The 27,058-nt window shown below is 34.7% G+C and overlaps 1 protein-coding gene across 1 annotated transcript in view; it reads left to right on the forward strand.

The window, feature by feature from the left end:
• Window positions 1-347: 347 nt before the first annotated feature.
• Window positions 348-27,058, forward strand: part of canx (calnexin) — a 42,799-nt gene continuing 16,088 nt past the window's right edge. The window contains exons 1-9 of the mRNA XM_056471804.1: window positions 348-455; window positions 15,963-16,160; window positions 16,654-16,727; window positions 18,516-18,574; window positions 18,873-19,014; window positions 19,246-19,327; window positions 21,715-21,907; window positions 24,500-24,689; window positions 24,775-24,888. Coding sequence (XP_056327779.1) covers window positions 15,966-16,160; window positions 16,654-16,727; window positions 18,516-18,574; window positions 18,873-19,014; window positions 19,246-19,327; window positions 21,715-21,907; window positions 24,500-24,689; window positions 24,775-24,888 — 1,049 coding nt within the window. The 5' untranslated portion in view covers window positions 348-455; window positions 15,963-15,965. The remainder of the gene's footprint in view (window positions 456-15,962; window positions 16,161-16,653; window positions 16,728-18,515; window positions 18,575-18,872; window positions 19,015-19,245; window positions 19,328-21,714; window positions 21,908-24,499; window positions 24,690-24,774; window positions 24,889-27,058) is intronic.

Consider the following 27,058-nt stretch of genomic DNA (forward strand, 5'->3'; position numbering starts at 1 on the left):
TGACATTTAGAGGTTTTTCCATCTGAACTCTTCATATAAAGATGTTATAAAAGCTTTTGGTGCTTGAAACATAGTTACTTAAACTAAATTTATTATAATATGACAGCTCTTTAATGAAAATAAAGCAAAGTAAATCTGTGCATGATGTGATCTTTAAACGAATCCCGTCATCTTTCGCTTTAGCTGTGATGTGTCCAATAAGAGTCTATTTCCGTGTCCTTGACGGCCAATCAGCGGTGTCCACGAGGTGCAGGTCGGAGGCGGACACTACAGTTTGTGACAGACAGAAAATCTGGACAATCACCATCCCGCAATTTCTAAAATACGTGTCCACTATCCATACAGTACCCAATCAAATCCACCGAGAGGCGGAGCCTGCGGATCTGGATTGATCGTCCATAGCCACACGTGATGCGCTTGTAGTCGCAGGCGGAGTGCAGCATCAGTAAGCACGGGTGAGTACGCTAAACCCGCAAATATGAGCTTTACTATAACTCCATCGCGTTTGTTGATGTGCAGTACTAAAAACCGACCCGTTATTGCAAGAATTAGAAAATATATGAATCAACCGGAGTGTTAAATTGAGAATATGTGCGTAGACCGAAAGGCTAGTTGGTCAGCTAGCTCCTAGAGCTAAGCTAACCGATACAGGTGTCATGTCAGTAAATTCAGTCATAAAACCAAAAGTCACCTGCTTCGTGTTTTAGGTCTCGTGTGATTTGTAATGTCTGCGGAGTGAGATGCAAGCTGCGGTTCGTGTGGTCTTGCCTAATGTTGGGGGTGGGAAGAGCTGCTGAGAGCGATTTGCGAATCCCTTAAATGAAGTTAGTTAAACATGCGTTCATTCATTTGCTCTTGTTTTAAATGTACAGCAGCACTTCAGTTAAAACCATTATTTACATATACGTGGGACTGAATTCACCTTTACCTTGTTTATTTGTAAATAAATATGTAAAATGTTATCTGTGTGCACGATTTTGTAGATGTTTCTGTTATTAAATAGAGCCAACGCACATTGCTCTTTACAGTAGGTTTGTTTGACACGCACCGATCGAATATCACCAAGCATAATCTTTTGCTTTCAGTTTGAGTTTATTAGTGGATGTTTCTGGAATAGCGAGGCTGTGTGGGGGATAAAATGCGGAAAAGTCAGAAGTTTAACCGTCATTTCCGCCCTTTAAGAAAAAGGTAGAGGTCACGAGAGAAATACTCTGACATTTGTACGACTAGAAACGTGGATGAGGGTTGGAAATTAAAGCTAAATATCACTTAAAAGAGAGAATTTTCATTTTTGAGTGAACTTCAAGTGATTTTAAAACCTTTATGAGTTACTTATGTTGAACACAAAAGAAGATATTTTGAAGGAACCTGGATTGAGGTAAAGTTGGTTTAATATTTGCACATTTGGACTTTCTCCTTAATTAAACTTAACAAACATTTTTTTGCAAATTGTAAATCATATTATCAGCCAATGACTATCAAAGTACAACATTGTTTACAGTCAAATAAATAGTGTTAATGTTTGTGTTTTTTAGACTGAATATTCAAACTACCATGGTAAACAATATAGGAAGCATGTCACAAGTTGTCACTGAAGCAATGTGCGAATATAAAACCAACTGTCCCTCAGTTTTTTTTTATTTTTGAGTGAACTTACTCATCATCAAGTGGTTTCAAACATTTATGAGCTACTTATGTTGAACACAAATGACATTTTTTTGAAGAAAGCTGGAAACCTATTCACTATTCACTTGCATAAGTCAATGGTGACCAGTTTCCAGCTTTCTTAAAAACATCTTTTTTCGTGCGTACAACAGAAGAGAGTACGTCAAATAGATTTGTAACAAGGATGAGTAATTTTGCCAATTTTGATAAATCTTTTTATTTCCTTGTATTAAAGGAACACAGGGTGAAAAATTCTATCAACCATCCTCCTATATTGTTTGTTAACATGTAACTACATGTTTTCAGAAACTTTGACCTTTATATTTAACTAACAGTTCACATTCCCACACTGGAAAACCCAACAGTCCACTTTATCAAATGAAATGAGTGTAGTTAACTCAAAATTTACTGAAAGTTTATTCTACTCATTTGAAAAGAGTTTTGAACTCCGTGTTGAAGCTAATGCGTTAATTAAATGCCTCATTACTTCAACTTAAATTAAGTTCACAGTACTCGTATAGATTAGTTTTTAAACTTAAATGGTTTGTTGCAATCGGTTTCCTCAAACGAGTTGAGTTACCTTCACTTTTTGGGTTTTACAGTGCAGTAGTAACTCTTTTCTTATTGTGTAACTTTCCTCAACTGTTATTCTAATAACTTTCTGATATCCAAAAAAAGGTTGTAAAGTGAATTATCAGAGTGTTATCTGTTCACATTTATGGTCTGTATCCTGCCCGGGGCATTGAGTCACACTTCTCCGCTGCACTTTGGGAAGATTGTGTGTGTAGATGGTCTGTTGGTACCTTCCCCCATCATCTCAACAAGCCAAGGACTGTGGCAGTCGAGTGTAAAGAGGCTTAACCGTGTGTTCTGGAAGAGTATGCGTTTACTATTGAGTGCTGACTTGAACCCCCGTTTGGGTCATGCTGGGACCACCACATGTGGCTTAACCACACAATTATAAGTCTGATATAATGAGTGCATGCTGTGAGCAAAGTTTTAACTTGTACTTTGTGTTGTATGAGCAACAAATATAGTTTAACCTCGGACATCATCGCAGAATAAATGACAGTATGATGATCAAGTTTCAGTAACTATACTGATATAAATGCATTTGTTTCAAAGTGTTGTAGTAAAGCATTTATTGGTGGGGTTTTTAATTTATTTATGCACAGCAGATCTCTTTTTTTCGTTCTTTTTTGTAATGGATATTGATATGTTAAAATATAGGGTGCTTGATATTGTGCATTATTTAAAGAACTTATATTTTATTTGTTTGTGTGGAAAAGTAACATCACGTTAAATGTTTTATTTTACTTGCATTTATCCAATTTTAAAAATTATAATGCAAACAGTAGGAAAAAATCTATGTTGGTAAAAGAGTATAAAATGTTAATTTAAGGAGAAAGAAAATTACTTTTTAAATGTTTCTGTTGGTATAATAACCTTCATAATCATAGATTTCCTAAATGAATCTTATGTTGTTTGTATTACTGTCTGTTATCAATTATTTTTTATATATATATATATATATATATATATATATATATATATATATATATATATATATATATATATATATATATATATATATATATATATATATATATATATATATATATATATATAGCAGAAGCTAAGAAATATTGCTTAAAATACAGTCCAAATGAAGTATTTATGTTTCTTTATTTAACCAGATAAAAAACCCATTGAGATCAAGATCTCATTTACAAGGGTGACCTGGCCAACAGGTCTGCAACACACGACTTATGAAAAAAAAAATTATGATAATAATATTATTAATAATATATAGAAAATCAATATAGTAAAACATTGAGAAGTATAAGATTGTATCAGTTATTCATTGGATATTGATTTTGGCCCAAGTTAAAATTATAATATTGATCAGTTGTGCTATGTTTGTGATTTTATATATATTAATATAATATGTAATATGTAATATGAAGACAATTTCACCAAATGAATTGAAAAGCTCTATTTGGAAAAATTATGCATAAAATATAATAAAAAATATATACGCATTGATAAATACAATAGAGTGGAAAATACAATATGAACATTTTCTGGGTTTTAAGCCTTAATTTCAAAACCTAAATTTTAGGCCTTAAATTCTTAAATTGACTGACATATTGGGTTGTAGGTCTTAAATCATTTTAAACAGGTCTTCGTTTTTTCTTTGTCCAAGTAGAGCTACTAAATTTGGGCTGACATCCATCCAATGACCAACAGTACATCTCAATAAAACCTTATTATTTTATATACAAGTTTTTTTTTTTTATTACAAAGAGATACAATTCTCAAGAGCTATTAGATATTTTTACAGCAAACCCCCCCCCCACCCCCCCAAAAAAAAAAAAAAAAAACTAGAAGCAATTACACAATTCTTCATGATAATACCGGGCCATGAGAAAAAAATCGTAGCCCCTGTGTAAGTCTAAAATTTCATTCTTAATGATCTTAAAAGGCTCTTAAAAAGTCTTACATTTGATATAAACCTGCAGAAACACTGATAAATAATTCCATAAAACAAATGCTACAATGTAAGGCTGCATTTACACTGCACAGTTCAAGTGACTCAATTCCGAATTTATTTATTTATTTATTTATTTATTTACTTTCTCCCCCAAGTGGCACAGATCGCATATGGCCCATGTACGTGTAAGCAGGAACAAATCACATGGATTCCGATTTACTCAAATCAGATTCAGGCCTTGTTCATATGTGGAAATATATCTGATATGAATCGGATCTCTGCCCTCGTGTCTGCATTGTAAGCAGGTAGATCGGATTTTCACCTGTCAATGCGACTCGCTCGTCATTAAAAACCATAGCGAATGACGTCAACTCTGACGCTTTCATTTCAGAATAGACTTCAGCAGAGTCCCAAACCTTAAATCTCATACACCAGAACTGAAACAGCTTTTATATTGTCTTATAGCACAGTTATTTAAGCATGTTAACGAGAGAAAGAGAGAGCGCAATGTCCGCCATGCAACCAATATAAACTAATATAAAACTGTTGCATACATCACGTGCATAAATCACACCATCGACTTTACGTTAAGATGCCTAAAGGTTTAAAAAAGCCTACATATTAAAAAAAGATGCACAAATGAGAACCTTTCTGTCATAATCTAAGTAAAACAGCTTGTCAAAAGCTGCAAACAGATTACATACAGGAATAGAAAAAAGAGGACTCTAACTATCAGCTGTTAATGTTTTTTTTTTTTTTTCCCCCTCTGGTCATTGCGCCTTTTGTTGTGTGCAGTGTAAATGCAGACGATCGCATACGAGTCACTTTTAAAAGATGATGTAAGCAGGTCATTTAAAAAAATCGGATAAAGTCACAAAATTGGAATTGATCATGAAGATCTGCAGTGTAAATGCAGCCTAATATGTCTGAATGCTCTTAAAATGCTTATACAGTCACAGGCTTCAAAAACGCATGCAAATAATAAACTTTCACTCTATTATGCTTAAACTCTGCAGTGACCCCACAAATCTCATGTGTTCTGTGGCACCTGCTCATCTATAATCCAGAACTCAACATTGCATATAATGGCATGTGACTATTGCAGATGTTCACATTGTGATATTGAAGCTGAAACAATACATTGTGCAGCCAATACACTCACAGACACACTGATATGCATTTTAAACAATAGATGCATCTAAGTCTAAACCACTTTCAAATTATTCAGTTAAACTCATATATTGATAATTTATTCACTGTAAAATATTGTCAGATTAATGCATTTTTTGTAAAGTCATTAAATAATAGATGATGTTACCATCTTATACTTTCAGGTCATGATGAACAGTGAAACTATAGTCTAATGTCAGGCTGTCTAGAAAGACTGGTTTTAAAAGCTAATTACAAACATTGTACTGCTGCAATGAGAATTTACATGTGAAAGAGACATGAACGCTCTATAGGAATACAGTTCATTAGTCATTATGCAATCTTGTTTGACCGCAGAAGACTGGCTGATCAGAACTATTGATATGAGCCTTCAGCTGGCCTGTGGGTTTCATCAACATGTGCTCTGGCAGGTCTAATGGATCAGTCGTATTTAATCAGCAGTGCAGATCTCTGCCCAAACTGGATTTGAAGCAGCTCGCTGTCAGTTACACTGCCATGTCGAATGTCTTCCTCTTTCAGTCTTAATGATGCTTCATAGGAGTAATGAGTCTGCCCTGTAGTAATGGCCTCGCTGCTATTTTAGTCTAATTAATCGGCTGTTATTAGGCAGTTAACACAAGTGTTACTTCCAATTTTCCTCTTTCAAAACAAAAAGTCGCCAGGGCTCGCCAATTTCTGCATATTCATTTTAATTAATGTGATTTTTTTATTTTTAAAGTGAATTTTGATAATTATTCAAATTTCTCAGTTCAGAGTCTAAAGCCAAATTCTGCAATTTGGATTTTTTTATGCTGTTTTGGAAAGAAAAGACAAATGAATGACAGTGTTAACTTGATTTAGTGCATAGCAAAATTAATTTGTTTTTTGAAAAGAAGTTAACATCTAATCCTTCAACAACAGTTTTTTAATTTATTTATATATTTGACATGGATATCACAATTACACTGGCTAACCATTTGTTTAAGTGTTTTAGCAGAATTGCTAATTCTCAACACCTGTCCATGGAGGCTTGACAAAATGAAAATAAAATAAATACATATACACATTATAATTCTTTACATACAATTACGGTAAGGCAAAGGAAAAGGCAGCATGATTAAGCAAACTAATAGTAGACTATTTGTGTAAACACTGCTGTTTTGTTTTTAACCACTTTTGAAGAACACTACTAAAAACATGTATATTACTTTCAAATTTTAGGCTAACGGGTAAATCATTCCACAAGTTGGTTCCCTTAAGAGAAAAAACAGATAGACCAAAAGAGGTCTGAAGCCTGATTTATACTTTCGCCTGGCGCCGCATCGCACACCTCCGCTGACTGCGCGCGCACCTTGTGAAACGGACTAGCCTTTTATACTTGACACGTTCACTTTTGTGATATTCTTTAAGACTACAGGGGGCTGTCAAAAGAAACCCATTGTGAAATCTGACGGATAAACAGGAATAGAAAGTTTCCGGAACTACGACATATCATTAATATCATTAAAGTTTTTTAAACTAATTATTTTTATTATTTTTGTAAAATAAACATTTTTATAACCATTCAAGATTTTTTTGTAAATCAAACTTTGTTGCATCTCTTACTTTTGTTCATATCTCTGACAGTTCTGCCTTGTAAAGTTTATTAAAACATTAATGACGACAGAACATGGGTTGCTCTACAAATATATATTTTTTTTATAATGGAAAGAATAAGCCATAATCACCAATAAAGCCTAGAAAAAGAGAGAATCAGTATATTGTAAACTGATAGGTTCAAATATTCTTTTCCAGTTATCAAAGAAATAATTTGTTGCTTCATTTTAGCGTTGTAAATATTAAATTAAAACCTATGAATGGTGGAAGAACGTGTTCTGTAATATTAAAACCACCTAGGTCTCCACTTTTGCCACGGCCTCTGTTTTTGGTTTTAACAAACTTGTCCCTCAAGTTTTTCTAAACTTTTTAACAAAATCTTTCCTCCTTTACCATCATTGCAATTTTTTTAGCCTAGAATTTTTGGTCATCTGGTTATTCCTGTGATCACGCATGGACGGATCATAAAGATGTCTGTACAGGCATACTTGTTTCAGACAAAATCTCTTCAAAATGATTCCTATAACTCAACTCAAATAAAATGAGGTGCTGCGCAAACTGTTCGCTCGAATCTCAAAAAAAAATTTCTGCACTCCGCCAGCCGAAATCATGTCACGCACACCCAAAGCGAACCTCGGTTTTGATGCCAACTGAAAACACCATTGGAGCATGATTATTTAAACATTTAAAAACTAATTTAAGATAATTAAATTTAATTAAACTATCAAAACTAAAACGGTTATATTCACGTAAATCTTCATAATGATGCTATCGCATAGGCAATAAATTGCTTGTGTGTGTATGTATGTACATATGTATGTGTATATATAACTCAGTAGGCTTCAATGTAGTTAAAGAGGCTTGTGACCCTGATGTTTTGCGATATAACAAGTGAGAGAATATCATTGTGTGCATGGATAATTTTGCAGTTTGATATGTTAAAAATCTTCTAATAAAACAAAAACAGTTTTGTCTTGGCTTGACTGTCTTACACATATTTTTAACATGACTATCACATTTTAAATTAATGTGTGGAGTTGTCAAGATACTTGACTTCATTCACTTCTTCAATAACTTAATTTTTAATCATCTATGTTTTAATCATCATCTTTATTAATCATCTTAATCAGTTGCATTTTAGGCGTTGAGTCTCATAACAATAAATAGTTCATTTGCTTCCCTGATTTTCATTTAGCATTTACATAAAAAAAAAAGAAAATTATGTGCCTTAAATGTGACAAGTTGACTACTTAAATTAGTAAATGCATTGTAATTGAAACTATTAAGTTGACTTAATGTTTATTTTTATGCACAGTTCATTAACTATTTGTAATTCAGTAGTTGACTAGTTTACTTATTCAGTAGTTCACTAGTTTACTTATGTCAGAATCACTTTAAAACTAAAAGATTTACTCACTTTAAGTCAACTTAATGCTTTTTAATGTGTATCTTTAGATGAGCCTGTGGGTCTTTACATGTTTAATTTTGCTGACATGTCGGTTTAGTTGAAGCTATGTTCACTCTGAATCAGATTAGCTTTATAGTGCTGATGATGGAGGGCTGTATTCGCTCTACCCCCACTGATGATCATTAGTTCACTGAGCAACAGATGGGTCAAGAGTGTGTCCTGTGACCCCCACCTCAACCCCTTTACAATACATAGACTCACACTGTGTAGCCTCAGGGATCCTCAACTTGAGTGTCCTGCTCTTAAGCCTAAAGCATTTTTTAGCTTTAACGCTTATACTCACATGCTCTGAATATTCTCCTCAAGGTGGCAACATTGATCCGGTTTGTTGATTCACAGTCTATAAAGAGAGGAAGGAACACTGCAAAAACAACAAATTACAGAAGATGGCTTTACTCAAGTCTTCATTAAATGAGTCCAAAGATGTTTGTTTTTTTAACTTCTGAAGAGGTATGGTATAGACTCTGGACAAGGACGAAACTTTTGTGTTCGTGCATTCTATCAAATGGAGTTGAAAGACTCTGCATTCGATTGAACTTTATAAATTTCTTTTGATTTATGTTTCGTTTCCACTAAACGGTAAAGTTCAGGTCAGTGTAATGCATTACAGTTTGTTACAGGACACTTTGATTAGGCTTTCGTTTTCACTGGCAACTGCATTACCCTTTTTGTTGGTGTGGTGTTATTCTCACTTGAAGAGTAAAGCTGTTCGGGTTGTTCTTAAAAAGCATGTGAGACATTTTTCACACTTGTGAGTTTTGATGATAGCTACAGTTTAATGCAAATTAACGTGTGAAATTACCAAAAATAAAAAAAAAGAATACATACAGACTCTTACAGTCTCTGAAATATTACCAATTACAGAATTTACACTATTTGTACTTCGCCAGCACATGTAAGCTCTTGTTAAAAACCACATCCATCATTCCGACTTGTAATGGTTGAAGGTAGCGCTTGGTGATAATCCGGATTGGTATTTATTGACCAAACACCATTGTCAATAGCGAAAAAAGTTTGGTATGAAGGCTACAGTTTTATTAAAATGTGGCTACTGAGCGCGCACGTTGGAAGGAATGTCAATAAGCTTGGAGTGTAAGTTTGTTATTTCCAATAGAGGCGCATGACTTCTTCGATGCGAGCATAGCGATTCATGCAAGTAGAACTAACCAATCTGCTTCACACTTTGTGTTGAATATAAACATTTCAGTAATAACGGTAGACTAATAGGGTATATGCGGAGCTAGTGTTCCCATACTAATAAAATTCCGGTGAACGGTTCATTTAAATTTTTTCCATTTTATACAGTTCCTTATACAGCATCAGTGTTGTAATGTTATTAAAATATAATCAGTTAAATAGACATTGGCATTCATTTACTTTCTCAAGCCATTTACACGCACCACCCGCCAGAATTAGCAGGCTAGCACAGAAGCTCCATTGAATATACTGGGGTAAAATAAATGTTCATGTTTTAAAGATATGGTGGGGAAAAATTTAATTTAATGCAGTGCATTCCTGTACGTTTTTGATACCCACTTTGTATCGGTCAGGCAGCGGAGATCACTGATTTTTAAAGAAAACAGACCTTAAACTGATTTTGTAATTGCATGGTTTCCGCTACATTCATTCTTCCATGGCGGGGCGCCACACCAAAATTCATTCCGCCACAGCTACATTACAGGTTCTCATTTAAAACATTCAGTCATTTTTTTAAAAAAGCGGGTTATAATCACACCAAAACTTATTGAAAGGTAAGTGAATTAAAACAGTGCGAACTTTTCTTTAACCTTAGTAGTGCTGTGCGGTATTTGTTTAACCATTTAAGGTGACGTGCTGACTGACAGGTGCGTGAGGCTAGCAAACACGACGTTGCTTTCAGTTAAGATGTACAGTTTCCATAATTATACTTTATAGATAACGGTCTATGGCTCTGCATACAATGACTTTATCTTGGAGTTTATAGCTGTTTCACTTCAGGATACATTAATGCTGCTCTGTAGGTCTATTGGAGACATTCATAAATATTCAAGCAAAGAGATTTGCATGCTCGTGTTACAAAAATTTGGTCTCGACTTGTAATACTGCGCTCACGACATTTTTCATTGAACTAACGCCATAGGTAGTTGGTAGATCTGTATTAAAGGCCTGCCGCCACAGCTTGAAAAAGTCCTAGAGGAAACACTGAACTGAATACAGTTTACCGGAAGCGTCTGACAAATTAAAAGTCCTTCCTCATATACCCTATTACCTGAGACACAGCGCACCCAAACAATGCAGTGCTTTTGACTTTTTTTCCATAAACTGTCGGTTTGTCATCCTCTGAGAGAATGGTTGATGGTCGCCTAGTTGCGAGAGACGCAAAGGGATCGCGAGTGCAAATCGCATAGAAAATTGTAAAGGAAACTGTGCTTGCGCTTGTCACCTCAGGTCATAATAACAACACATGCAAAAATGAGTGCCGTATAGCAGCAGTGAAGAGATTGTAAATTAAAAAAAAAAAAACGATGTAAGGATGCCATCAGAGTGGCTATTTGGTTTAGTTTCTTGTGCATCCCAGCCACTAGTTCCCCATCTGAAAGATTTTTTAGCATAGAGGGTAATATAGTCATTCAACTTCACTATTTGGAATGTCGTAATATGTATTTGAATAATGATGGCTAGTTCCTTTACTTGAAAGCTCAGATTTGATTAACATAATTTGTTTACAGAGTTTGAGGATTGCTATATCATTATTATTGACATTTAACAAATGTTGATCTACCTTTACCATTGCACACACTATGTAACATTTTATTTATCTAGTTTAAGAGTCTCTTTAACACTTGTTTATTTTCTCATAAAGAAATCAGATATTTTGTTTAAATATCTCAGTGTAATCTACTCAACATTAAGTGCAGTGTGTGGGTGAAAGGGGGCAGTGTTTCCGGTTATGTTGTGGTTCTGCGACTAGTGGTGTTGGTTGCTCTATGGTTAAAATAACTAGGTTAATGTTGACTTAAAAAAATAAAAAATAAAATATCAATCTAATATTTTGGGTAGGTCTGTCACAGTAATCAATATATTAACTTATCGCGCAACACGTGTACATGTCCTCAATAATTTTTGGGGATGCAATATATATCGCCCTTGATTAAAAAACAGTTCTAACTATGTTTTAACTGATTATGCAGCACCTCTATCTCTACTGGAGGTATCAATGTAGTATGGTTAAAAAACACTATAGTATGTACTGAAATTACTGTAGTATGGTTTCATGTGGGTGCCTGAAGACTGAAAATAAATCTGTTATTTTTTTCTAGTTCTTTTTACCTTAGACATTTATGTTAACATTTTTATTATTATTATTATTATTATTATTATTATTATTTGTTTATGATATCAGCTTTCACATTCTGATTAAAATGCCTAATAAATGGTTTAAATGGTTAAAACGACTATAATTAAATTAAATATTCGTAAACTATTTAAAAATAGTGTTCTTTGGAAGTGTTCTTGCATAGTGATGATATTATTGTGTCAAAATTGTCTTAAAATTACAGTAATATTGTTTATCCCAATAAATGTACTACTATAAATCGTACCACCAAAAACAGATATAGTGACAGGTCTAATTTAGGCCTTTTTTTTTTTTTTTTAACTTATTTTTTTGTGCGTTTGGACTGGTTTTGGACAGCTTTTGTGCTGGAAAAATTCAGCTATATCTAGCTCACTTGTTGTCATTGTCCTTTACTGTCAAATAAAATGAAAAATGCCAAAAATATATATAATAAATTTTTTGTTATTAGTGATAATAGAAATTGATTTTGTTGCAAACTTGCAAACACCCTTATAAACAAGTACAGAAAATATACAACACAAAAAAAATGGCATTTATTTATAATTTACCCCTAGATAATGGAGTCTTTGTATGCAATGATGGTCGAAGATCATTTCTCCTAGTTTGTTTTTCCTCTGTAGTTTGAAAGCTCAGTGAAAGTCATTTGTTTGCAGTGATTTTTGTTTTGTTTTAGCTGCCATGGGGATGTGTTGTTATCAGAGGCTGTTGGCACCACTGTTTCAGGCGCACTAATCCTGAGTGTGTTAAGCTCATTAACACAACAGTCTGTGGGGTACACCGTCTGTGTGTTTAAACACACCTGTGTCACCCATTTAAGGTTTTTATTTTAGTTTATTGATACCTTTGAGAAATGAACCCACAGTGCTCCAATACTCCGCTCTTGAAGAGAATGACAGTAATCATGTACTCAGGCTGGAGAGAGAAAAAGAGCAAGGTTTTGTGGGTATTATAATAGAGTGCTGTTGAGGTAATATTGGTCATTAGTTTTTATTTCCCCTTCTGTTCTGTGGCACTAAATGATGCTTCAGATGAAATGCTGCTTGTAGTCGATGTAGAAACGGTTGCTTTTCTATGTAAAGTGCAGGTTATTTAGATGTGCGTTTGTGCCTGTGTTAAAATGTGTGTGTGCGCATGCTTGCGTGTAATCTCACTGGATCTCATTGGGGTAAATCTTATTAAAGAAAAGGGGCTGATGCGGCAGAACTCCGCCTCTTTGATATTGCTGTGGCGACTGGAGTCATGGGGACCCTGAGATGGCAACATGTCCACTGCAACCACAGGCCCCTTTTTACATCAGCCTGCACTGCTGTCTATATGAGGACTGTGCACGATGTTACGGGTACTGTTATGGTAGAAGTGTGTCTGCACGAGAAATAGCATTTGTGCTAGAGGAGATTGTCTGCGCTGCTTTTAGTGGGCAGAACTAGTGTTGAAGTCCTGATGTTTTGTACTAGGAGCATTTTCGTGATACAATTTTTAAATTCGATTATGTAGACGGTGTTGCTATTCATTTCACATTTTAATTGAAGGGAGTGTTCATAAGACTGTCATTAAACCTTTATAGTCATGACATGATGCATGAGAGTTTATGCATGCTTATGACAAGTGTCATTAGTGCAGTTATTTTATTTTAAATTTGAATGTGATATTGTTTGAAATGTCTAACTATTTTACTTTAGTACATCATTGCCTTTTTTTGTCATGAGTTTACCAAGATAGCATCAATTGCCATGAAAAAATCTGTCATAAACATGATTGGCATGAGGCAGTTATAATTGTGCCATGAATTTTGTAGTGGCTTTTTTCTTGACCTTATCTGAAGTGGTATTAATTGAATTTGTCATCAGAAACAAGTATTAGTATTAACTAAGTACTATTGAAGTCATTAATTCCCAGTTTCCAAAAGACTTTAAAATGTCTTGTGTTAAATTTAAAAAAATGAAGTCAAACGGGTTTGTAATGAGGGAATAAATGATAACAGAATTTTCAGTTTTGGGTGAACTAGTGTGTGGACGCGGATCGTTTTCATTCTAAAGTGCCGTTTTAAAACGAAAAAGCAATAGTGTAAACGGGGCCTGAGTGGTCACAATTATTCATCGTAATTCGGGCAACATTTTGACTGCCATGATTAGAAGCAGTCTCTAAATACGGAGGTAAGATTCTGTTGGTGCCAGGCTAATTTGGACTGTTTTTATTAGTCTTTTGAAATCACAAATCCAATGTTTCTAAAATGTTCACTTAGACCGCAAAATAGTTGCTAACTTTTGCATGTGGGTAATGCAAGTGCTCATATTTATTAACTTCTTCAGGACTCTCTATTTTTAGATTTTAATGCATCAATGATTTATTTTGAAGTCTATTAATTCATCGGTATGTTTAATATGTAACCTATTGAAATCGCTGGCCTTTGGTTTCATTTTATCGTACAAATTTAGATAAGATTAGATCAGAAGATAATTGTCAATGACACGCTCCCTCTGCAGAAATCACATTTGGGTTATTTGCTGTGTAGACTAACTTACTTTGAAGTCAAGCAGGAATAGTGGGTTTTACAGCGTGATGACATATCCTCCATTTCAAAAATGATTCTCACATGTGGGTTAAAGCTGACTGCTCTGTTTCAGTGAGTGGAGCGTAGCGGACCTGCTGAACCCACAGTATTTTTTCAGTTTTTACCGTACACTGGTTTTTGCCTTAATATATATTTTTTTTGCTGAATGTAATTATTCCTGATGTAGTGAAGTAACCCATTGATTTAAACACATTTTTCAGAACTTTAAATAAAGCTTAAATGGCTAGTAAGAATTGAGTCATATGATAATTTTATTTTTTTTTTTGCCAAGTGTGACATATTTATTTTCATAAAATAGTTGATTTAAAGTATTTATTCTCCTGCTGGACTAAGTAATTACACAATTTCTATAATTTTGTCTGTGTTTTGTTTTTTAAAATGTTTTTAAAAATGTGTAGATTGATAGAAGATCAGTGGCACATTCGGTTTCGATAAATCGGTGAGGACTTGGATTGCCCAATTAAGACCGCGAAACTATTGAAAGTGAGCGAAAAACAGCTAAACTGAAATCAGGATCAGAACACATTATTTATTCATACATTTAACCAGTGTGCGAATTTTACGTTGCCGATTGTTTTTCGAAACTTTTTCGGTTTGTTTGTGTAATACATGCTTCAGTCATTTATGTGTTTATATTTAATTACATCTAGTTTATTAAGAAAAATATAAAAATTTTCAGCTTTACTTTGAAGCTAAATGTAGATGCAAACAACTATTTTACGAGAAAACAAATTCTTGTAATCACAATGTCTATCGGTGCTCTAGATCTTCCAATTTCAGATTTTTTCTGATTGGCTGGAATATGCATTCACAATGATTTGAACAGTTATGGGGTGGTCAAATGTATATTTATATGATCTATTATTTTATTCATTAATTTTATTATTATTTAAAAGTGCATATCAGAATGAAATAAATCTCACTATTAAAGGACTGACCCTCTTAACAACTTGTTTTGATGTCCATCAGGGGGGATTAAGTGTTAAGTTAATTAACCCCCCTGTAATTCGCACTCTGCATTTAACTTCATTTAAACTACTTTAAAAGAATATTAGAAATGCACATTAAAGCACGTTTTCTGTTTAAATAGGTCTGCAGTGAAAATTAACAAACTATTGACTATGAAAAAGCTTACATTTGCATATGAAAAATAAACAGCCCTTTAAAGAATAAACAAATACTTTATTTGATTCTTGATTGTAATCAATCAAAATATATGCTTTTTTTTTCTCCAAATGTTTTGAACCATATATTCCTTTTAAGTCTTTAAACTCATTCAAATTTGAGCTCGTAACTTTTAATTCCCTATACAATCGTTTGACAACACTAGTGTCTATTGCTATATACTTTCAGTTGTTATTTATTTGTTGTTTATGTTCGGTCTCCATCCTTTTTAACAATGAGGTGACAGCACAGACTAGTGTTGCCACCTTGTGGGCAAATTAATTATTGCAAAAAACGTCAAAAAGCTTATGTAAGCTACATTCATCTAAAAATCTATCGAAGTATCATGCTGATTAAATTTCTCATGATCGCTTTGCATAAAACTAGTGTCTTTTCAGGAGAATTTATTGGAATTATCAAAGCTAAGTGATAACATCACAAACCAACAAATCAGTTGCTCGACGAATGTCTGTTCATCCTGACCGCTGTCTAATCGATTGTGCCTTTTGATTTGTAGACTATGGAGCTGAAGATGCGGTTATGCGTGGCGCTGCTCTCTCTGAGTCTGTGTCTGCTCCTCATGGGACCTGTGAGAGCGCAGGAGGAGGAGGCTGATGACATGGAGATGGACGTAGAAGATGCCATCGATGACATGCAGGAGGAAGATATTGAAGAAGAGGAACAAAAAGCTCCTGCGCCACCGGCAGCACCCACTGTAAGAGTATTAGCCGCTCCTGACATTTTCCTTCCCTAGACAATATAATAGTTCAGTCTTTGCTTTGTCAATATGGACGAACATGTTGCTCGGATTGGCTTTTGGGATGTTACATGTAGAGATGGTCTGTAATTGGTTAAAGTTACTGATCTAAAGAATTGTTGCCAAGTTTTTTCTTCTATTAATGTAGAAGTCTAAGGAATATTTTTATTTGTATTATTCTAAATAGTTTTTCCCATGAAGATAAACAATCAAGCTGACATGGCATTAAAAAAGATACGATATGAAACATTTGATCAACCAATCATTGATCACATCACTTACAAATGTGAAATTCAGTTAGGATTTAATCTCACTTGCGTTCTGAACCCATTGGACTTTAATTCTTCCCTGAAGCACATTTCTTTATCTGAGGTTAACCATTGTTAAATATAAAACAGTCTTGTACTTGAGCAACTAGGTTAACGTTGTCCCCAAACGTCTTTTATTGAAGGTGACATATAAAGCTCCAGAGCCGATGGGAGAGCACTACTTCGCTGAGGCTTTTGATAAAGGAACACTTCAGGGGTAAGACATCTGTTGTTTTTATTAGATAGATAGATGGATGGATGGATGGATGATGTACAGAAAATATATATACTTGCTATATATTCCCACGGCTTTATTTTATTTAGTAACAAGGTGTTAGATCACTCAAAACAGAAAATGTACTCATTGTTTACTCACCCTCAAGTTAAACTGTTTCTTATTTCTGTTGAACACAAAAGATATTTTGAAAAATTGTGGAAACCGGTAGCTTTTGGCATCCATAGTAGAAAAAAATACTGTGACAGTCATAGTTACCCGTTTCCATCATTTTTGTAAGTACCATGTTTTGTGTTCAGCAGAAAAAAAGAAACTCAAAGAGGGTTAAAAAACAAGTGGAGCAACAATAAATGACAGAATTTTCATTTTTGGGTGAACTGTCTTTAACAAACTATACTATTAGAATTTTTATATTTGAAGATATGAATAAAGGGCATCTATGATGAAAATCATCTTTTGTAAATTTTTTATTTATTTTTTGACAGAACTGTGTGCAGGTATAGTGTGTCCCCTGTCATATTGGAGTGATATAAACAATAAATCTGTTTTCAAATTTCTTCACGTTAAAATAGGATCCAAATCCCTCCAATTTGAGGCCCACTACAACGTAACCTAGAAGTGTGGTTTCCCAGCACACCAAAATTGATTGACAGCCGCATATTAACATGTCTCTGTAGTAAAGTGTATAATCATATCCACAAGACAGGATGTTTTTTTTAAAAACGTGGTACAAAAGATCAGATCAGCTCTCTGTGATCATCTGCACCTTGAGAATAAGTTTTACAAGTTTAAAAACGTTTTTTAAGTCAGTGCATGTTTGTAATAAATATAGTAAAATCGCTGTATTTCATCCCCACATTACCGAATAGTGTCAGTACAATTATAAAAACTTCATGGACTTAAATCAGGTTTATTTTGTACATTAACATAAAGGATGTCCATACAGCAGTGTATATAAACTTGGATCCTGTCACATTTGCCATGCTAAAACAGTGCAAACTTTATACATTGTAACTCATCATGGCAGAATAGCTTGAATCAACTCCACAACAAATATATCAAATAACTGTTGGGAAAGTTCTTACTGTAGTAAGGGAAATCGGCTTCATTCTGTCACTGTGCTGTTTATCTACATGAAGGCTACATGCACCAGAGCAATACAAACTAATCTCTGACATGCACATGGGAACGGTGGACAGGACTAGCTCATTTGCATTAAAGCCGCAGGCAACCAAAACTGCTACAAAGTCTTAAAAGCTCAAATTTTAAGCACGAAGTATAATAAAAAATCTGATGGGTTTTTTGAGCTGAAACTTTAGAGACACATTCTGGAGACACGAAAGACTTAAATCTTAATAAAGAGGTAAATAAGGTATCCTTTAATATTACTCCTGTGATGGAGAAATTGAATTTTCAGCATCATTATTCCAGTCTTGAACATCACGAGATTCTTCAATAATTATTTTAATATGTTGGTTTTTTTGCTCAAGAAGCATTTCTTAAATCGGGTAACTGCTGTGTAAACCATGATACATTATTAGGACTCTTTGAATATATTCTTTTACAAATATTTTTTAGCACTTAATTAAAATGGACATTTTTTTAGCATTATAAATATTAGTATTACTGTCACTTTTGAACCTTTTAATGCTTCCATTTAAATTCCAGACATCTAAACAAGAGTACATATTATTTGTCATAAATATGAGGAAAAGGGAGTCTCTGATAAAGGGGTCTCTATAAAGCTTGTTTTTTCCCCTCTCTTTCTAGATGGGTTTTGTCTCAGGCCAAGAAGGATGGCATCGATGAAGACATTGCCAAATATGATGGTCAGTTCAACATGTAATGAATCTAATACGTCAAAATAGGAAATGATAAAATTATTATTTTTTTTTTAAGGAAGAGGCATAGATACTGAATTATTTGTTCAGCATATAAACAACCAAAATTTACCAAATTAAATGTCCATTACTGAACTGTTTTTAACTTATGCATACTTGTTTTATAATATGTTGTGTTTTTGCTAGATAATAGTTTGAACTAATTAAGTTGCCTTCCAAATTCAAAACCTAAGCACATTTGATATAAGGGTGTTTAGTCATGAGGTTGCGGTGTGCTCTTGTGTAGGTAAATGGGAGGTTGAAGAGATGCAGGACTCTAAACTTCCAGGAGACAAAGGTCTGGTGTTGAAATCCAAAGCCAAGCATCATGCCATCTCTGCCCTCCTACTGCGACCTTTCACCTTTGACACCAAACCACTCATCATACAGTGAGTATTCATGACTGCTCTTACGATGAGTGGCCTGTGCAGATATAATAAGGATAAATAGAGCAATACACGTGTTTAAGTAGTCATTCATACTACATTTAAAGTCAACTTTGTCATTTCAAAACTCAAATTCAAAATATAGACACATAATACTAATCTAATCTAAAAACATTAACGTTTGTTGTATGTTTGATGATAAAATAATGACAATAAACATCAATGTTCCCTCAGGTATGAAGTAAACTTCCAAACTGGAATTGACTGTGGTGGTGCTTATGTCAAACTGCTGTCTCAAACTCCTGACCTCGATCTGGTAAGATGGTCTTTATTATTTGCGCTGATTGTGATGTAAATCTCAGTCATTGCCATTACCTGCGTTTAAAATCTTAACCTACAATCTTGTTTTCCTGAAATCTCCAGATTATTTGACATCGGTGTAAAGACTTGCTTTTTCCATGAGATATAATTTAGGCTATGTCAAACTGATTTGAGTAAATTTAATGAATCTGTTGTGTCGTTTTCTTTTGTGGATTCTAAAAGTTTTTTTATCCATACACTGATTTCAGGAAATGTCTACGTTCAGAAAAGTGAAAACTGGGTTAAAATGATGTAATGTGTGTGCCACACTTATATGTGGTGCTGTAAACAAACACAGAAAGAGCTGCAGGATACACTAAAATAACAGGAGATTGCAGTGAAGCATTGCGCGAAGCGTGCATATGATAAAAATCAAGTAGTACTTTTGTGATGTATAATTGGCCACTCAATTTACACAGGCATATTAATAGTCTATGACTTGTGTAAGAATATTTTGACGATAAAACATTTTAAAATAATGTATATTTTTAAAATCATATTACTGTTTTTATTCAGGAAATATTTTAAGGGAAATGTTTAAAAAGGTGTCTTGAAAGATTTTACAGCATTTATCATTAATCAAATTAAAACAACTATAAGTTTTTAATCTGTGGTGTTGGTATTTTTTGTATACTGAATGAATGATTAAGAAACTGTTACGATTGTAAATTATAAATTGAATATTTACTCGAACTTTTGCCCTGAACATAGCCAATGCTGATGATATCATATTAATACATTAAATAAGTTACTAGTGGTTAAATGTAGGGTGGTTCCACCTGGTCATGTGATACTTTATCTTTCCAAAAAATAGCATTTTGCCCATCTACACTCACCGGACACTTTATTAGGTACACCTTACAAGTACTGGGTTGGACCCCTTTTGCCTTCAGAACTGCCTTAATCCTTTGTGGCATAGATTCAACAAGGTACTGGAAATATTCCTCAGAGATTTTGGTCAATATTGACATGATAGCATCACGCTGTCGCTGCAGATTTGTCGGCTGCACATCCATGATGCGAATCTCCTGTTCCACCACATCCCAAAGGTGCTCTATTGGATTGAGATCTGATAACTGTGGAGGCCATTTGAGTACATTAAACTCATTGTCATGTTCAAAAAAACCAGTCTGAGATGATTCGCACTTTGACATGGCGTGTTATCCTGCTGGAAGTAGCCATCAGAAGATTGGTACACTGGTCATAAAGGGATAGACATGGTCAGCAACAATACTCAGGTAGGCTGTGGTGTTGACACAAATTGATACTAATGGGCCCAAAGTGTGCCAAGAAAATATCCCCCACACCATTACAACACCACCAGCCTGAACCGTTGATACAAGGCGGGATGGATTCATGCTTTCAATGTTATTGATGCCAAATTCTGACCCTGCCATCCGAATGACCCAGCAGAATTCGAGACTCATCAGACCAGGCAGCATTTTTCCAATCTTCTATTGTCCACTTTTGTTAAGCCTGTGCAAATTGTAGCCTCAGTTTCTTGTTTTTAGCTGACAGGAGTGGCACCCAGTTGTGGTCTTCTACTGCTGTAGCCCATCCGCCTTAAGGTTGGATGTGGTTTGCATTCAGAGATGCTCTTCTGCATGCCTTGGTTGTAACGAGTGGTTATTTGAGTTAATGTTGCCTTTCTGTCAGCTCGAACCAGTCTGGCCATTTTCCACTGACCTCTGGCAGCAACCATTCGGTCCATTCTCTGTAAACCCCAGAGATGGTTGTGTGTCAAACCCCAGTAGATCAGCAGTTTCTGAAATGCTCAGACCAGCCCGTCTGGCACCAACAACCATGCCATGCTCAAAATCACTTAAATCACCTTTCTTCCCCATTTTCATGCTCAGTTTGAACTGCAGCAGATCGTCTTGATCATGTCTACATGCCTAAATGCATTGAGTTGCTGCCATGTGATTGGCTAATTAGTAATTTGCATTAACGAGCAGTTGGACAGATGTACCTAATAAAGTGGCCGGTGAGTGTACATGACTACGTGATGGGCAGCTTTTAAAGATTTTTCCACACTGTAACCTGCAAGTCAAAGTTCATTTCAGGGCACCAGCAAAGCCAGTGTTGTGTGAACGAAAGGCCAAAACGATATTACAATTTAACGGACTGACCTTAATCTCTTACTGTTTGGACAGGGCCTTAGGGAAGTTTCTTGTCTGGCATTGTACAAATTTTTTTATAAACCTACAACCTTTTGCAGGAAGCAGAGACCAGGCTTTTACTTGCTGTTTATTTTATTTGTGAAATGGCATAATATGGGCACAATAACATGTTTCCATTGTGTATGGGTGGCCTCAACTCTTTCTTTCCTGTCTGTCCTGACAGGAGGAGTTTGTGGACAAGACTCCATACACTATCATGTTTGGGCCTGATAAGTGTGGTGAAGATTACAAACTGCACTTCATCTTCAGACACAAGAACCCCAAAACTGGCGAGTTTGAGGAGAAGCATGCCAAGAAGCCTGACTCAGACCTCCGCTCATACTACACCGACAAGAAGACGCACCTCTACACACTGGGTAACTACAGATCCCAAGAGCTTTATTTAGTTTAATTGAATTCATATTTCTTTGTGTAGCGCTTTTCATAAGAATTGTCACTCCCAAGCAGCTTTAGAAAATACTTTATTAGATTACAAATTAAAATCAGGAAAAATTAGTGGTGTAACGATACACTCAAGTCACAATTCGATATGTATCTCGATATGATTCGATACGTAAAACTCACGATTTTATATTCTTTTGATATTGTATGCTAAAATAGTGTTGTTATTTCTCAAGATTGTTTGAAAACAATAGTATTAAAATATGAATACTAAAAAAATACTAAATTTTGTATCTTTTTTTTAGGTTGTTGGAATTGAATTGTGTCCTGCTCCTCAATAGATATGTTTTCATCCAAAGATGCAAATTTATGCGCCAAACTGGAATATTACGTGCGAATAAAGCAGCGTTTCCATCAAAGTAGTCAAAGAGAACAAAATAGTCACTTCTTGATTAACTGGCACCAAATATCAAAATTAAAAATGAAATTTGCTGTGTTAGGAGAAGCTGCGCGAATCTTTTCATCATTTAATAAATGACTTGCACCTCAGAAGACAATGCCAACATGCAATGAATGAATGGATGGTGGGGTTTGAAGGTGTGAGATGTGGAGCACAGACGCTCTTAATGCTGGAGGTAATAAATAATATTATAACACTAATATTGAAATGGTTAAGGCATTGTAGAATGACAAAAACAACATTTTTGATGCTATACAATGTGCTCAGTCTGCTGGTTTGTCTATTCACACATTTTTATCATCACATGATCTCTTGTAATAAAATCACATGACTTTTTTAAATGCTCATACTGCAATTTAAGTAAAAGTGTTTCCATTTGTAGTTTATGCGCATCTTTTCTTATCGAATAAAAAGTTTATCCTACTCAGTTATGCGCATTTTGCCATTTCCATCAACCGATTTATTTAAATTTTTTTTTTGCGCATATTCAAAATGCGAAACAACTAATGACAGTGATGACATCAGAATGCCACTCTTTCTAATTCAGAAGTTAAGTTATTAACTATAATTGCACTCTGACTTCAAATCAATAGACCGTTTCACTGTTAAATCAGATATTTGTTATTATTAGATGACCATTTGTGTTATTAATATTCCAAGCATTATATTCAAAGATATATAAAGTAATAGGATAGTTGTACTGCCACTATGTAAACATTCATACTCGTACTGTGAATACAGGCATTCATTGCATCTGCAGAAAAGCAGCACAAAAGGATAAAACATCTGTAATGCTTGTTTAATTATCTCTTATAATTACTACACACTGCCTCTGAAGATTCACTGAGTTCTCATGGAGCAAAACGATTGATTTGTCCAACAAACTGAATGTTATTTACTTTAATAGCTGTTATTCACAGCCTAGGAAAATGACTAAGCATTTATACTGAAGTTTGCACAAATACAAGTGTCTTATTGAAAAATGGCATATCCATGTCACCTCTGTTTATGATAAACAAAACTAAAGGTCAGCTCTTGTGAAGATGTTCATGCGAATGTTTTATGAAGACATAATTGTCATTTTTGGGTCAATTCTACCTTACAAATACAATAATCTGACTCCTGGATAAAGCAAACTCTGTATCATAAATCATACAGTTTACATTAACAATACATATTGTCACATTTTTATGTCGTGATTTCAATATTACAATGTGTTGTTAAATCCTTGAGAAAAAAATTGAGCTTTAACAGATAATGGGCTGTTATCAAAAATCTATAATAAAGGTAAAACAAATTCAGCTTATAAGGCACTAGGCTTGTCAACAGTATCGACTTTGGTACTAATTGGTACTGAAATGTTTAAAAAACGTCCATTTCATGCAAACATTTGAGCACATTCGTAAACACTTGGTGAACAGCTGTGAAGATTGGAAAACCTATGACCTTCCAGGCCAATCGCAGCCATATCTGTTAAACCCAATGGCCAATCAGCTGTGTTTATGAATAATTTCACTATCAAAACTACTCTCAAACCTTTAAGGTGGTGTTTCTTAACCACGTTCCTGGAGGACCACCAGCACTGCACATTTTCCCTTTCTCATTAATCAAACACACCTGATTCAGATCAATAGCTCATTAGCAGAGACTGAAAGAACTGTAATGGGTGTGACAAAGACATCTAAAACATGCAGAGCTGGTGGTCCTCTAGGAACTTGGTTGAGAATCACTGCCTTAAAGGCAATCAACTTCATTACCAATGGATACAGAAATTTAAAAAACTTCCATTTCCCGCTAACATTTAAACAATGCTGAGCACATTCTTAAACACTGCTGATTGGCCATTGCGTTTATTGCTCAACAGATTGCTCAATTTTCATTTTGACAGAATGGTGGTCACACACCCGTGTACTGAATTTAAACATCCTGTACCCTACTGAAATTGACCTGACCATTGCTCTGTGAATTTTCATAATTAACAGCTTATTTACACTTCATTTTACGTGACCAGAAAATCTGTTACATAAAAGCACTCTAGAATGGCGTTTACTGACAGGCTATATTAGATGTTGTGAAAATCAACGTTTATCTCCGTGTTCTCCTGCAGTGTTGAACCCTGATAACACTTTTGAGATCCTGATCGATCAGACTGTGGTGAACAGCGGCAGCCTCTTGAATGATGTGACTCCCTCTGTCAATCCTCCTGCCGAGATCGAGGATCCCGATGACCATAAACCTGAAGACTGGGATGAGAGACCCAAGATCCAAGACCCAGATGCTGTCAAACCCGAGGACTGGTGAGGCAGAGTGTCTTCATGTTTCTGCGATCAATATCCTCACTATTTATCCGTATTCTTATTATTTGATGTGTATGTGGTACAGGGATGAAGATGCACCTGCTAAGATTGCAGATGAAGATGCAGTGAAACCCGACGGCTGGTTGGACGATGAGCCCGAGTACATTAGTGATCCTGATGCCCTCAAGCCAGAGGACTGGTAATGCATTCTGTTTTACATTAAAATCACCAGAAATCCTGGATTGCTAGAACTGTGCCGAAAAAACATTGCATGCGATGCTATTTTTTTTTCTTCAATCGATTCTTAGTGTTTGTAACAACAGATGGCGCTCTGTTTTTTTTAACTGTACATTCAAATGTTCATGAGGAAGAGACACTTTCCAAACCTTTTTAAATAATTATTTTAGGTTCAAGTGGTATTTGTAAGGAATTGAATGCAAGCGTAATATTGCTGTTTATAATTCAAGAGAGAATAGCGATTGCATTGTTTTAAATCGTTTAAATTAATAAATTGTCACAGTTTTTCTGTTAGCTTTAAGTGTTTTTAATCTTATGCACATTTATTGAAAATTTACATAAAATAAGGTTAACTTTCTCATAAATGCAATGTGAGAGGGGTAATAAATTAATAAATAAATAAAAGATAATTTTTGCCATTACAATCAAATTGTAGTAAGTGAGTCAAGTGTTATTTAAATATTAAAATGTTCTATATATCAAAAGCTGAATGTGTAATACAGTTGAAATCAGAATTATTAAACCCCCTGAATTATTAGCCCCCCTGTTTATTTTCCCCCAATTTCTGTTTAACGGAGAGAAGATTTTTTCAACACATTTCTAAACATAATAGCTTTAATAACTCATTTCTAATAACTGATTTATTTTATCTTTGCCATGATGTACAGTAAATAACATTTGACTAGATATTTTTCAGGACACTTCTATACAGCTTAAAGTGACATTTAAAGGCCTAACTAGGTTAATTGGGTTAACTAAGCAGGTTAGGGTAATTAGGCAAGTTATTGTATAACAATGATTTGTTCTGTAGACTATAGAAATTTTTTTTACTAAAAATAAATTCACGTGATGTGCGTTTTCAGCTGTATGTGGACTTGGATTGTTTTCGTTCTAAAATGCCATTTTAAAACAAAGACTCATTCGTGTAAACAGTGCTGTGTGTATTATTCGCAAGCGTGTTGCTGCTGCAACGGGGGCGAAGAAGCGTGATTGCTATCGGCATCGTATATCAGCCCAACCCTACTGTATATCATACTTAAATCTTTATTTGGTCAATGACGAGATATGAAATATGTGAATGACAGATTAATTTATAAATGAAGATAAATAAAAAAATTAAAAAAACTTTGTGAATCTCAATTTTCATAACTTCAATCAAAAATGAATTTTGGTATATAAAAAACGTTAAATATATTTTGATGTAAAACATTTATGTAGTACATTAAACTTGATCTGGGCATTTTTTCATTCATAAAAAACAAAGTAAATTGTAAATATCGTAAAGTAAACTAGCTTGTTTAAGACCTGGTTGAAAATGCTTTGTTGTCATTCGGTGTAACAGAAATATTTATGAAATAAAATAATATTTTATTAAACTCATTTAAATGTACGGAATCGCAGACTCTCCTTAGTCCACAACTACGTTTCATAACCAAACGCAAACGAGAAATGACATGGATGCAACGCGCGGTCACGTAGTATATACTTTGTTTTTAACCACATAATGAGAAAGAAGCCTTTAGTGGAGTAGAAAATGTACGCTCACCTGGCCTTTATTAGGGAATTAGCAATTTCTCTCAAACATTTTTTCTTTTTCGATCCGTTTGTGGTATTGCTTAGATGACACGTTAAAAAAAGACGCCAAATTTCCACTAGTTTTTCCTTCATTTCTTTGGTCCAAATAGACCAAAAAGTAGTCCTTTTATCTTCTCCCTCAACCTCTCGCTGGCCTGCAGATACCCATACTAGCGAATGCTTCTCTCTCATTGGCTGTAGGTGATTGTCAATGTTATTTTCACTCAAAATACATTTCATACAGGATGATTTGAATTGCTGACAGCTCCAGATATTTAGCATGCCAAATATCTGACGGGTGTCGTCGACTCATCAGCGATTCTCTCAGATGGTGACTTTGATAGTTCACACTGTGTGATTGTTACTCACGCGAACGAGCACCGATTTGCTCGTGGTTTCAGCCATTTGTCAGTGACTTCTCAACCTGTTGGCGAGTCAAAGTCAGGGCTAAAATCATGCAGTCTGAACTCAGCATAAACGCTTAAATGTTTTACATCTTTTAAATAAATTGTATTGTTTTGGCGCTTGAAACCCTCAGTACAGTCACATAAAACAAT

The sequence above is a fragment of the Danio aesculapii genome, chromosome 14 (assembly GCF_903798145.1).
Source record: "Danio aesculapii chromosome 14, fDanAes4.1, whole genome shotgun sequence".
Taxonomy (NCBI): Eukaryota; Metazoa; Chordata; class Actinopteri; order Cypriniformes; family Danionidae; genus Danio; species Danio aesculapii.